We start from the raw sequence: 14,046 nt of genomic DNA, 5'->3' as shown, positions 1-14,046 counted from the left end.
GGACAGTGAGTCTTGCCCCTCCCCCTTTCCTGCCAGTACATCTTTCTAAAACAGTGCAAGGAAGCTGCACCTCACACCTTTTCCAGATGTGGCATCTTGAGACAGATGTGCATCCCATCTCAGTGTCACTGAAGGACACAGATCTGTGTGGAGGAGAGGGGAAGAGTCAGTCACTGGCTGGAGAGAAGATGGAGAGTGCCAAGTGGACAGACTGTTCTACAGACTTAAGACAGATGCAAACACAGACAGCCTTCTTTACAGGAGATGGTCATCTGGAGTGATTCTTAGTCATTAACAAGATATTTTACAACTGCTATATTATAGGTAACAGCTGCACTTCTTTTGAGCATTATAATATAATAAGCTTATAATACATAACTTGATAGACAGTCTAAATTCTGAATTATTTTACCCCCGCTAATGTGGAAACCAGTGAATCATTAGAGTCACTCATAGAAAATTATATAACACATTATAAAACGTTTATACTGGTTTTTACAGCCAGCACATCCGGTCAACCTGCTAGACAGAAACAAGACTGAAGAATACAGGTTGTTTTGTTGTATAATATCCTGACAATGACACGCAGTGAACAATTCTTAATGCCTGTTCTCTGTTCTTATTGCCTGTTACCATCATCATTTTAGTCTGAACAAGAGCATGACAGCAACCTAGAGTCTGTCTCATGGAAAATGTGTTTGATAAGTCAATACACATGCACATAATACAGCAAACAATGAACATTTTTACAGGAAAAACATAACTCAGACAGACAGTCAGTGGGGGCAAATATGCTCAATAGACAGGTGATGAAATAAGAGACAAACCTGACACATTTAAAAAAAGGAGAGAGGTTTGTGTGTCATCCTCTGTGTGATTTGTCATCTTGACCAACGCAGAAAAGTCGTACTCACTGTAATGGGTGCCCCACACAAGGCAAGCTTTATTACTGGAAAAAAAAAAGGGAGATGGAGGAGAAAGTCCATACGTCCAAAATAAAAATTGTTAAACAAATACACAAGTAAAACATTAAAACAGAAATAGTAATGATTGAATGCTATATTTAAATAAACGGGACAAAACTATTTTACACCAATCACAAACATTTTAAGTCAACCACGACTTGAACAAATAATTACCCCATGACATTCTTTTTCAAACGTCTTACAAAGATTATAAAACAAGATATGTACATCTGGATTAACTGCTAGAAAGGCATGCTTAAAGTATAACTCTGCCCACTAGTTCACAATGGTAGCATATTAGCTGGATATCCAGAGAAAGCTCTCTCTCTCTCTCTCTCTCTATTACTTGTATTCAGCCTAGGTGTGTATATTTGATCACTACCCCCCAGTGTTGGAGAAAACAGATCATTAAAACATTAGGGCACATTAGGGGAGGAAAAAAAATCAGCTCCTTATATCTTCAGGCATTGAGAACAGCAGTGTACAAAGCTGTGATGAATGGGAAATGGCCTCTCCTATTCTCGTGTTCTCCATACCAAAGAGGCATTGTCCCTTTCCTTCCCCCTGAACGGTTGCTAGGCAATACTGAGGAATTCAGTGTGTGACCAAAGAAACCAGAGCTTGCAAATGCACCACCTGAAGTCCTAGATAACGCAGCTCCGAATACAACACGACCTCGGTGAGAACCACAAGACGCGTATCTATTTCAAGTTTATGAATACAAAACAACAGAGCAACAAAGTATAAACAAACAAACACAAAATGGTTCAACTTTGAAAAATGGAAAAATATTTTTCTATAGACAGGACCAGCCTGTTAGGTACTTTTTGTCTTTTTTTTTCCACCCCACAAAATCATTGTTCCTCTCTCTACCCCCCCCCCCCCAAAAAAAAACCAAACAAACAAACAAACAAAAAACATGTACCTAAGCCCTTATCGCATTTCGATTGTTCCATACATGAGGATGGATCCTATTTGCTTTTAGCTAACCTCACTTAATTTCCAAATTTCACTCCTTCATTATCCTCATAAGCATGTCCAAACAGATTTGACCGCACACAAATATATGTCTGTAAAGGGAAAAAAATGAATTCATTGTCTATCTGAATTTCCAGAATAATCACACTTCAGTTGTGAGTTTAAGTGTGGCACAAAAACCCATTGCCTTTTTGCCTATCCTTCCTTCTTAGACTGCTGCACAAGCTTACAGGGAAGATTACACTAGATTGGCTTCATTGTACAGCACTAATGGAGGTATCCTTATACAAATGACCACAAAGCAGTAGCACAAATTTTATCACAAGCTGTAGTTTTTCTTTTTTTTCTTTTTTTTTTTATTGCCACTCAATACTTTGCATCACAAGCACTAAAAACCATTATTGCTTTGTGGTTGAAAGCAGATTTGGAGACATGTGACCGAGAAGCTTTAGATTTACGTCAGAATAAAAAGAGTTACGTTTTTAAATACACACTGGACTTGTTCATAAGATATTTTTCTGCAACAAGTGCTGCGTTGAAGGTCTGTGTGTGAACAGGGGCTATGATAATGAGGAAAAAAACGAGGCACAAGAAAAAGCTACCAGTAGAGAACGCAGTGCTACATTAGAACCCATTAGAAATACGATCGAAATGAACTGAAATCAACCCGTGTTGGTAAGTTTAGCACTATGGCCTGATTGAAAAAAAAAAAAAAAAAAAACCACCCAAAAATCGATAGATGAGAGTCTGATATGAAGTTATCTTAAAAAAAAACAAAAAACAAAAAACGTCTACGTCTTGATCTCAGCTCGTTTCTAAGCGATCAACGACGTGATGCTACAACAGCTTGCTGAAGATCAGCTTCATCAAGGCCCATTAAACTTTATAAGCTTATCTCTGTCAATCCTTCAGAACTGGACTGGACTGAGCACATAGAATCTTTGTTCCCTAAATGACAGAGTTACTCTAGCTTTTGATATTCATAATAATTTACTCAACTCCTCCTCCAACAGAGGAGCGCCTCTTCTCCTCTTGCACACACACATGCTTATTACCTCTTTAAAAATAGAGGCAGATTTATCAGACAGTATTTAACTAGAGGGGAAAGGGGAGGTGGAGCTTGACTTTGGTAGCCTTGAAAATGTCTCTCTCTCTCTCTCTTTTTTTCCTTTTTTGGTCCCTGTCCTCAGTACTCTTGATAATTTGTCTCCACCTTCCTATTAAATACTGGGAGAGAGAGACAGAGAAAAGAACTCTCCCAGTAAAGACAATATGAGCAGGTCTGTGCAGCAGCCAGTAAGACGAGCAATATTAAGCTCTGTCTCCAAAGCAGGCAGACAGACTCTTCCTCCTCTTCCTCTTCCTCCTCCTCCTCTTCCTCCTCCTCCTCCTCCTATCTCTAAACATAACCTGGGTGTGACACAGAGCTCCTTGCTACAAAAATCTCCAGCTCTTTCTCTCCATCCCCTCAGCTTATAGTGCATATTCAGTGTTGGTATGAACAGGTTTCTGTTAAAGAAGGTCATATATGTCGTCTCACAGCTAGTGAGGCTAATAATGAACACTGAATAGATTTTGTAAAGTCATAAACGTCACATTGGTAGAAATCCACATTTCGAACCCAGAATTCCAGCCCCACGCTACTAGGGTTGAATAATTGTGAATCTCCATTATAGTAATTACAGTCCCATAGGAACACATCAGCTTTAACTATACAGCAAAAGACTAAAGATATGATAGCATGTGATCAAACCTTTGATTTGAAAAAAAACCCCAAAAAAAACCAAGATACCGTAATGAAATGACAGATTTGCCCTGCTGAGCAGACCAGGACATGGTGGACAGCGAGGGCGGGGGGGGGGGCTTACAGAGGGATTCCAACGCGGAGCCCTTCACCGATGACATGCTCGATCACCCCCACACCCCCCCCTCCCCAGAACAAACAGCAACAGGGGGCGGATGGGGGAGGGGGGCTTTCACGCATGGCGGGTAAGGGATCGCCTGCTCTCCAACTTCACATGACGGAGCAGCTCTTGGCTTTCTCCTTCTTGAAAGTGGAGGAGAGCAGCTCAGACTTGCTGGGGAGGTGCAACAGGCGTTTGGAGAGGCGGCGCGTGGGGCTTGGCTTTTCCAGTGGCTGGAGCTTGTTAATGCAGGCCTGGGCGGCCGTACGGAAGACGCTGTGGATGCTCTTCTCCGAGGTGAAGGCTGAGCATTCCAGGTAAGCCTCCGCACCCAGCTGTTTGGCCATGGCAGAGCCCTGTGAATCCAGGACCAGTAGCAAAGACAAAATGAGTGCTTAGCTAATTCACTAACGAACCCAAGTCATTCTCTCATTCCACCCTTAATGTCAATTTACATGATAAAAAAAGGCTCTGGTAGTTTGTTCAGGCACTGGAGGGTTCTTGACTGTACCTGCTCATGGGTTATGGGTGTCTGTTTTTGGTTGGACAGCTCCATCAGCGTGCAGACGTCTGTCCGCAGGTCTGTCTTGCAGCCGACGAGGAGAATGCGTGTGCTGGGGCAGAAGTCCACGATTTCGGTTCTCCACTGGACAGAGACAGAGAGGAACATGCACGTTTACAATGGCAACACCAAGCTAGATAAAACTGGTAACATTTGAACCAGCCACATTTACACAGCACCCAATAAACATTTTTAATCTACAGCACATATTATACTATACATGGATTTATATATATAATATATGGAGTTATATTATATATTACGTTATAAGTCCATTACATAAGCATCACATCACAATCTGTATTCTTCAAAACTATGCCTCTCTGGCAAGGAGATTTTACTTTAAAACCACAAGCAAATGAAACTGCTTGTGCTATAGTTGGCTTTGGTGGAGGCTGGAACTCAAAGCATTTTTTGCTGTGGGCCGTTTACATGTATATGTGTATCCACTGCATCTTTCCCTGTGTTACCTTCTTAAGAGCGCTGTCAACGGTGTCTGGGCGGCTGATGTCGAAACACAGGAGAACAGCGTCTGAATCACTGTAGCACAGTGGCCGTACGTTATCGTAGTACGGCGATCCTGAACACAAGAGACATCGTGACTCATTACCAAAGCTCAGAGAGTGAGACAAATCAACATGTCACTTCATGACCAACAACACTACAGCCCCATCTATAGTGCACACCAAGTCTCCACTGTATACACAATGGGGTGGGGCCACTGTCTCAGACCTGGGAGAAATCATTTCCGCTTTAAGTATCATAGAGGAGTAAAATGTACTGTTGCGTGCACCAAACACAGGCAGCAGGAATGCTTTGTGTATTTGAACTGCTCCAGAGAGACCAGTGCCTTTGTGAACATATGCAAAGTAAGAGAGTGCTGTGGTACAAAGAGTTAAGCAAAGACTGGAGGTGGATGTTGTCACAGCAGATCGTCTTTTTCCGTTCATCGTTTCCCTTCACGATCACAATGTTCACAACATCCAGGAGAACACACTTTTCCAGTTTCTGCATCCCTTGCCTCACTGACATCTTATATGGGGAAAGAACATAATCTAGCTCTAAATCCTTACTGATCCCTCCTTCCATTTTTTTTTGTCGTCGTTTTGTGACGTAGATTACGCAACTAGAACTGGTAGATCTGGGAGGTGTGTGTGTGTGTGTGTGTGTGAGGGGGGGGGGGGTAGGCAGACACCCCCACTCTCACTCAGAATCCTTAAGCAAGACACCCACCCACCCCTCCTGCACCCCCCCCCTCCACTCACGCAATGCTTCCACCAGTCCCCCAGTTTCCACAGCAACAGCCTTGGAATCCACTTAGAATCTGTAGCACGCCTTTTTTCCTCCTACTCCTCAGTAAAGGCTTCCCTTGACTGCCAATCAATCATCTCAGGCAGAGATGTGCCCACCCACATGCTGCTGAGGAGATTCCTCTGTGCAGCGCATGCACGCGCACACACACACACGCGCGCGCACACACCCTATTCTAATGCGTATTTTCCAATGTTCATCTTTTTGTGGAGGAATTTGGCTTGTGTGATGGACATTGTGTGTGTGTGTGGGGGGGGGGTGTTGTAAAAAGATCAAGAAGGCTCCGGAGTATTATTTGCTGTTTGTAGTATTATGCTGACTTTGTTGTAGGAAAACAAACTAGACAGGGGCTTTATTTTCATGGGCTTATGTTACATTACATCAGCTAACATAGTTGCTATTTATACGCCACTGATTGAATTGACTTCGGGAGGAGTTACTTAATTTGCAGCACAACACTTCAGAGACTGAAAATGCAATCTGTCTCAGGATTATGAAAAGGAATCAGTCCTAACAGAGCTGCTATATCTTATGAAGAGAGCTAGAGAAGCACCACCGCTGGCAGTACAATAAAACACAGCTTAATGCATCAAAACCAGAGAGCATTGATTCCCCTCATCTCTCTTTCAGTGTGTTATAACTCACCAGCTAAACGAGAAATACTGCAGGCGTCTGGACCACTTTACCACAGTGGCTCAGAATAGCATTTGGCTTACGCGGGGTATTCTGACAGTTTGAACATCCAAATAGTTTTCCTTCCATCAAAAATAAACTGCAACCTTAGCAACAACCATTGTGGAGCGATACAGTGCAGTGATACAGAGGAGCCACCAGCTAATAGCGATTCAGGCAGCATCTGCAATTTGCCTCAGACATATCAGGACCATCGATAGATTGATTTCAAAGGCTCGGATCTTTCATGATTTTTTTTTTTTTCCCTTATCAACCAGACCGAACAGAGGGATCGCGTCTTCTAAACATAGAGCGCCAAATGAAACAGGCAGAGAGATCCGGGTGTGAGGCAGCATGAAATCTCCATTTATCTAAATGCACAAATCAATGATCAGACACGCCAGGGAGGAGAGGAGCCATTTTAATTAAAACCTGACAAATTAGACAGGCCGCCTGCCTGGGGAAAGATGGAAAAATGACGGCTAGAACTCGTGGCAAAAAAAAACCCTGCCCAAATCCACCAAACACCACCACGCGTAAGGTGTCTTAGAAGCTCTCTGTACAGTTGAGAAACATAAAAGGAAAACAGGAAGGGGAGGGGGGAGGAAGAGGAGGATGAGAAAAGGAGAGTGAGCACATGGCGGAAGGTATTAAGACCTCTCCTTCGCATTAATCCCCCCCCCCCCCCGACCACCCGCAGTGCGCGAGATCAGAGTACGGTGGTACTATCAAACGTACCTCCGTGGTGGAAGTACAGTAAACGCACGACCGTTTTGTGTGCTCTAACACTGCCCCCCCCTCCCCAATCACACCCCCACTGCCCCCTCCCTCCCATAACACACACCCCCACTGCCACATGTTCTTTAACAGGACAACATGCTTCTCTTATGGCAGTCTCATACCAGCAGATGGAGAATTTGTGAAGCATAAATGACACTGAAGGGAAGAAAAAAAAAACAGATAAATTCATACTGTCCTCTCAATAAACCTCCCCCCCCCCCGTTGTTGGCATGCCCCTGTGGCAACCACACGGTGGAAGTGGGCCAACACTGCACAAATGATTGGTAGGGGAAGGGTTAGCTCCTCAGGCATAGGAGGAGCCCTGTATGAGGAGCAGATGGAAGAGGAGAAGCGATGGACTACTTCTTCTGCTCGGCACTGATCAGACTCATTTGTTATCACCATCACATTCCATTTAAACCATTTCCTTCCCACGCTTGGCAGTGTTCCGGATTTGGCAAAATCATCTTTTGGATTTCTTTTTTTCTTTAGTTTTGTGGGGGTTTTTTTTGGGGGGGGGGGCTGTTAAAATGTTATAATGTTTTATACTGTAGAGCTGGAAAGCATCAGTTTGTTAAACATCTCTCTCCCTTGATGCATATCATATTTTTATTTTATCTCCAAGCAAATCAATGACCACAAAGTCAAATTTTTATTTATTAACCCTAATGATGAAAACTTTTGAATGTATTTATAGCTCTGAACTATTATTTTATGTAAATCTTTGCTCTATTAGTTCAGTATCTGAAAGAGGGAAATATTTTGTAAATGACAGATGAATTCTGGTTGGAAACACCACATGGTTTTGAAAACAAAATCAAAACTTTAACAAGCCCTAAAAACCAAAACAGATTCAATGGACACTCTAGAGCTAATCTAAGGCTGAGAGAGGTTACAATGGAGAAGGACAAGAGGGAGACAGGAATAAAATGTATACACACTCCCATCACCACCAACTCCACTCCTTTCCCACTGGAGATCAGTGGGATCAAGTGCTGACACATTCCCTATGGTCCCTGAACCCCCCTCCCCCAGATGCAAAATGGGCAAAAAATTCCAGCAAGGAGTGTGGTGGGAATTGAGTAAAGAATTCCGCCCTGATTTTATGACGTGGGGCCGGATGTGACCCTACGGGGAAACCCCACACGTTCTCCAGGGACCACTCTAGGGATTCATCTTCTCATCTTTTCCACACCTCCGCCATAAAACTCTCATTAATCTCGCCTGTTTTTAATGTGCGCGTTCATTTCTATGCCGTGATTCATTCATCATATGTAATCCTCCAATACACAGCAGCAAATCCAAACCTCATATCTGGAGAAGTCTATGTCCATTAATGTAATAAAGAAAACTGTAGCATAATCCATCCCAGTAATTCCTAACTGTTATTGAACGATACTCTGCCTCAATATTAGGACCAAGGCAGCCTACGTTCAGTGAACCTCCAAATGCAACCAATATACCTTTCTGATAAAGCAAAGGGACTTGATTTGAGTTTGTAAATTCCAAGCCAGATTTAAAAGAGTGCTGTGCCCAGACCCAGAGATGAAATCAGGCCAATCATGGTGGAGAAGCTTCCATAATGGAGGGGAGCTTTTTTAGTCCACTCAACCCAATGGTAGGACAGTGCTGCCAGACAGAAATAATTTACACACAGAACTGTCCAAACACATACATACACAATGACTAAACAACCCTATTACTAACAAGATACATGTTCATCTGCAACAGAAGGAGATGTTGTTAAAACTTCCCACAATCAACCATCAGAATTCCATTTACTCCATCTAAATCCCTGGTTACTATGAGTGCATGATTATTCAGCTATGTCTTAGATATAAGGTATAACCGTAGGCTTCCACACAGTGAAATGCCTCGTGAATTTCGCCCTGCAAAATTTCACCTGGGGGCATGGTCACGAAAACAGCAAGCAAGTCACCTTGCGAATTTCGCCCCCATTGAACCTGAATGAGAGTGAAGCGAAATTTGCTGCAGTGGAAGCGTACCCCAAGATTTAAAACACTGATTTAAAAAACAGTTCCAAAACATCCCAATGAAATTATCAAGAAAAAAACACTTAAGCACTTAATTGAACAGCCAGTGTTAAAAGTGGTTCATTGGATCAGACCATAAACAGGGCAGGAAAAAGAGAAGATAGCCAAACACAAAGGCAATCAAACAACTAAACATTGGCAATAACATTTTGCTGTGTTTCTGAAACCTGATAAGCCTTTAACAGTATTTCGGTGTGTAAGGACATGAGCTGAATCCTTCATGCATTCAGATCTAAAGAGTTTCAATTTCACATCCATAACTACGCTAGGAGAATGCTTTACCCCCTCACACTCACCCCACCCCACCCTCTTTCATCCCTCATCAAACCTCACATAAGCCCACAAAAACGCTTACTGGCCATCAGCTGGCCCGTTTCCAAGCCGACGAATTAGATCAAAGATTGTGAGATCGGATCAAACAGCTGGGACTAATCAGAGAAGTCCAAATTTCATTTACTGATTTTGCAGTCTTGGTGCAAAAAAAAAGCCAAACTAAATTTGGAGTTCCACCCCAGAACACCAACTCACTCAAACCCTTAAACCCTTAATCGAAAACACTTCACAGTGTTGCAGGAAACCAGGCGGTTGTGCATACCAATCATCCGCACGTTGTCGCCGTTGTTGTCATATGTTTAGCATACATCCGTGTGGAATGCGCCGGAAAGCACAGAGCAGAGTGTGGGTCGGGATGTGTGTCAGCACCAGGGGAATCAGAAAAGAGCAGCTCAGAGGAGACTAACACAGTTCACCATAATCAGGTCAATAGGCTACAATGAGAAGCCCTGGGGAGGTTTACACTGACTCAGTGCCCATGTGTACTCTCATTACACATTCCTGACTGCACAGTACATCTGATAGGGCGATAAGGCAGACCTAAATACAACTAATTGGGTAAAAGTGACTGGAAATTCTCTTTTTTACCCCCTCCTGTATCACCATATGGTAGGAATGACAAAATGCTTGCTCTCTCTCTCTCTCTTTTTTTAATCTGACGATAAAATTTCCATTTCTTTTTATCTGACTGACATTTTTCACAATATTAACATTTTTGACAATATCAACACAGGCGATGTATACTTGATAATACACGATTTTTAATAGTCTTTCAACAGGCTTTTTTAACATTCTTGGGACATATTTAAACGGACTAAAACGGCTAGAGCAACAGAGAAAATGAATTAGTTCCATCAATTTGATTATTAAAATATTCTACCATTGAACGTGTGTAGCTATCTATTTACATTTGCATTTGATGGAAACCTCAGCATTAAAAAGTAGCTTCATCGTTTGTATTCAATCTGGGTCACTTACTCACTACTCCGTGCTGTTTACATAATGAAATAAGCGGGACTGCGCCCTGTGTATTTACATATAATTATAATATTGCTTTGGCCAGCAGTTTAAACGTCCACCACTCCTTTAGTTTCTCCAAATGAAACTCCAGTCGTGTGGTCTCGCACTCAGTCAACATCATCCGAGATGTGGCAAACAGGTAGTACCACAAGGAAATGCCACGTTGCCGCAATATTCCCGACCAATTTATGATTCGCCGCCTAAAAATCCGTTTGTGCGTCACATGGACACTCTCAAATACTCTCGCTCTTTAATTCTCTAAAAAATCACAACCACTCACAAAAAGTACACATGACGTATACAAGTTCCTGTTAAAGTCACAGAAGTATATGAAAAATACCCCAACGGTACAAAGAGCATCCATCAACTCAACTCCTATTTCAAAGCCACCATACTGTCTTATATCAAAACATGAAGAGAATTTATAAGGGCCTCTGGACAAAACAGTTTACACTGTTTTGCACTATTTGTTTCATCACATGGCTTATTCTGATCCGCTAGTACCACCTCAGAATGGGAGGCATTTACCAAAGCTGTGGTCAGAGACCACAGAGATGCGCTACAGAAATTTTAATCATGCTTCCACCATCTCACTGGACAATCGTCGGACAGTTCCATAATACTTGCATGACAATCGTTCTTGATTTGTTAACTGGTATAGTGTGTCCTGAATCAGTGTCGCATTTCTTATAAAAACCATCAGTGGGCTCTTACCTGATGTATCCCATAAACTCAACTCCACGCGTTGGTCGTCCAGCTCCAGGCAAGCAGTGTAGTTTTCAAACACCGTGGGCACATACGTCTGCGAAACGAAGCTTTGTCAGTTCAACTTGTGAAACGCATCAATTCAACATGTAGCCTAATCAACGTTCGAGAAGCATTGGTAAATTAGGAGAAGTGATAACTGCGTTCATCAAGTCATTTGTTTCTGGTTTCTGAGATATTTCTGCAGGAGATACATTTAGATCACTGGTTAGCTTTAGAAAAGAATGAATCCTCCGTCAATGAATTGCAGATCGGACCTTCAAGCACATTTGTCCAGATAATTTCAAATAAATGTTCTATTGCAGTTCACATTATTTGTAAAAAAGTTCTTTGGAATTACATACGTTAAGCATTTAAAACGTGGAGTGCAATGCTCAACAAGCGTTATGAATCCATCAAGTCACTAATGAAAGTCAACGCCAAATTAATTAATAGACCTACAGCCTACACGAAATTGATTTATACATGCACCGCAAGCATCAGATCTCCCAGAAACACAATACTGTTGTCGCTCTGACAGTCACACTGTTCACACAATGAATGTACATACCTCTGGATAGCAATCCTTTGCTAAGACTTGCAACATAGCGGTTTTTCCGCATTGTACATCCCCAACTAGAACCAATTTACATCTCACTACCAGTGGCTGGGTATTTCTTCTCTCCTTCATGTTGTTTTTTTTCCGCTCTCTTCTGTATTTTGCGGGAAAAAAATAGAGGGGGAAAAAAGAAATACCAGAAGGAAGAGAATAAGAAGCAAATCCTTTACTGCGACGCGTCGGGTTCCCTCCCTTGACTGCTGACCGCAGTTGATGTGATTGAATAAAGTACTGCAGCTTTTTATACACGGCATCGCCAGCCAATGGGCTTACGCTATTCTCCAGACATTCTAACGTTCATTCCATTGCCCCGAACATGTATTTCCCCGACGACAAAGCCAACCAGGAAAGTTTAGTCTCGTAATGACCTAATGAGAAAAACCTGCGAAAATTTCAATTTTAACGATGTGATTAAAAAGAAGCCTAAAGGATGTAATATTAAACAGCATATAATGAGGTGAATGAAACAGAATAGGCCTATGGTTAAATGAAATGAAATGAAATGAAACTAAATGAAAGAATATTCCCCGTTGTCTCAATGATGGCCCTCTGTCTGCAAAGAGATCATTTAAGTACTGAATATTTGTCCCTGTGACTGTGAGTATGCATGGGATTGAAACGTTGTTTGTATATTTGTTGGGACAACCAGAGAACAACTCTCAATTCTGAATTCTGGATTTATATCAGCAAGAACTACTACTTTGTGACCATTAATTGGTCTGTCGTCCATGATATGCCATTTTGCAGTGTTCCCTAAGATTCCTCGGGTTTTTACGCATCCAAATTTAATCATCTGATTGATCGTGAACTCAAGATCACTGGGCAAAGATTAAAGGACAGTTAGGCTGACACCCCCTCACCCCCACGCCCAACCTGGGCCCCCAGTAATGGCCTACATTTAATCTCTTTGAGTCTTAAGACTTTACTGTACCATGACAAGTTCTGGTCAGCCACATCATTTCTTAGCCTGTGTTTTCATGCAAAACTAACTACAGGCACCATAAATACATATGTCTCTGCCTTTTTCAAGTTGAAACAGGCGGGTGAGTTTCTTTCTTTATTTCCGTGGTATCATTGTGTCATGCATATAAAAAGGTTTATGTACCATTCCCAACCATTTTACGCATCATTTCAGATGTGTAAATGTCTCTACTCAGCTTGAGAAGTCCCCAGACATGTCATTTCAAAAGAAATAGGACTAATCTTTTTTGACACTCTTTGCCTCTGTGTATGTGTGAATGTTGCGTGTGTGTGTGTGTGTGTGTGTGTGTGTGTGTGTGTGTGTGTGTATTGTCCCACAGGTTTGCCTGAGACTGCACTACAGAAAGTCCCCACTGGAAACACAAATTTAATTCTAAATCATCCAGAGAAAGACATTTGGCACCTTCAAGGTGATCTCTGTATGCAAAACACTTTAAAGGCTCCAAGCTGTGAATTAAAAGACTTCAGTAAATGGTCCCCCAATTACTAATTCAATTACTTTCATTGTATGTGGCACTAGTTTATCTTCAGAGACTTCAGAGTGCTAATATATTTGGCCCTCACACTGATGGGGCCACACAGACATAATGTATCAGACACAGGCAGTACACTTTACACTTTATCACTCTCTCCAGGGTTAAAGCAAGATTGCACTGACCCAACTAAGTTGCTTTGCTCCAAATATCCGCACACCTGAGCTTCCAAACACTATTTCTGACTTCTTACATACACAATGCTCGGATCACTCACCTCAGATAAGGTAAGGCTAGTGCATGCTTGTAACTTCATGTCATGCCTGTAACTTCATGAGCACTCGGACATCAGTAACTCTGGCTGACACACTCCTACTGAAGGGACCATGCCCACTTGCCTTCTCTCAGACCCCCAGCCACAGTTAGCAAGTGTGGATTCAAAACCAGACATAGCACACACCTTTTTTGGCCATATCTGGGTGTACCACGCCTGGATCCAGTGCTCGCAGTATGGGCAGGGCCTTACAGATGAGAAGTAAAGCTGAAATGTATTTGACAGAATTAGAGGACCAGCTAAATCACAAAGAGACAATGTAGATAAGACAGTATAAATTTGATGAGACCCACTTTCCTCCTAGATGCCCTCCCTG

The 14,046-nt window shown here is 42.2% G+C and overlaps 1 protein-coding gene across 1 annotated transcript; it reads right to left on the bottom strand.

Moving 5' to 3' along the window:
* Positions 1 to 3,957: 3,957 nt before the first annotated feature.
* rnd1b (Rho family GTPase 1b) lies at positions 3,958 to 12,014 on the bottom strand. Its single transcript, XM_030769265.1, has 5 exons — positions 11,895 to 12,014; positions 11,294 to 11,381; positions 4,880 to 4,989; positions 4,359 to 4,493; positions 3,958 to 4,203 (listed from the first exon to the last, which is right to left on the bottom strand). Exons 1-5 carry the CDS (start codon positions 12,012 to 12,014, stop codon positions 3,958 to 3,960), a joined length of 699 nt encoding a protein of 232 aa, XP_030625125.1.
* Positions 12,015 to 14,046: the final 2,032 nt, after the last annotated feature.

Source organism: Chanos chanos, chromosome 3 (assembly GCF_902362185.1).
Source record: "Chanos chanos chromosome 3, fChaCha1.1, whole genome shotgun sequence".
Classification (NCBI taxonomy): Eukaryota; Metazoa; Chordata; class Actinopteri; order Gonorynchiformes; family Chanidae; genus Chanos; species Chanos chanos.
Note: the sequence above shows the minus strand (reverse complement) of the source record. Positions and strands in the feature narration are given on the sequence as shown.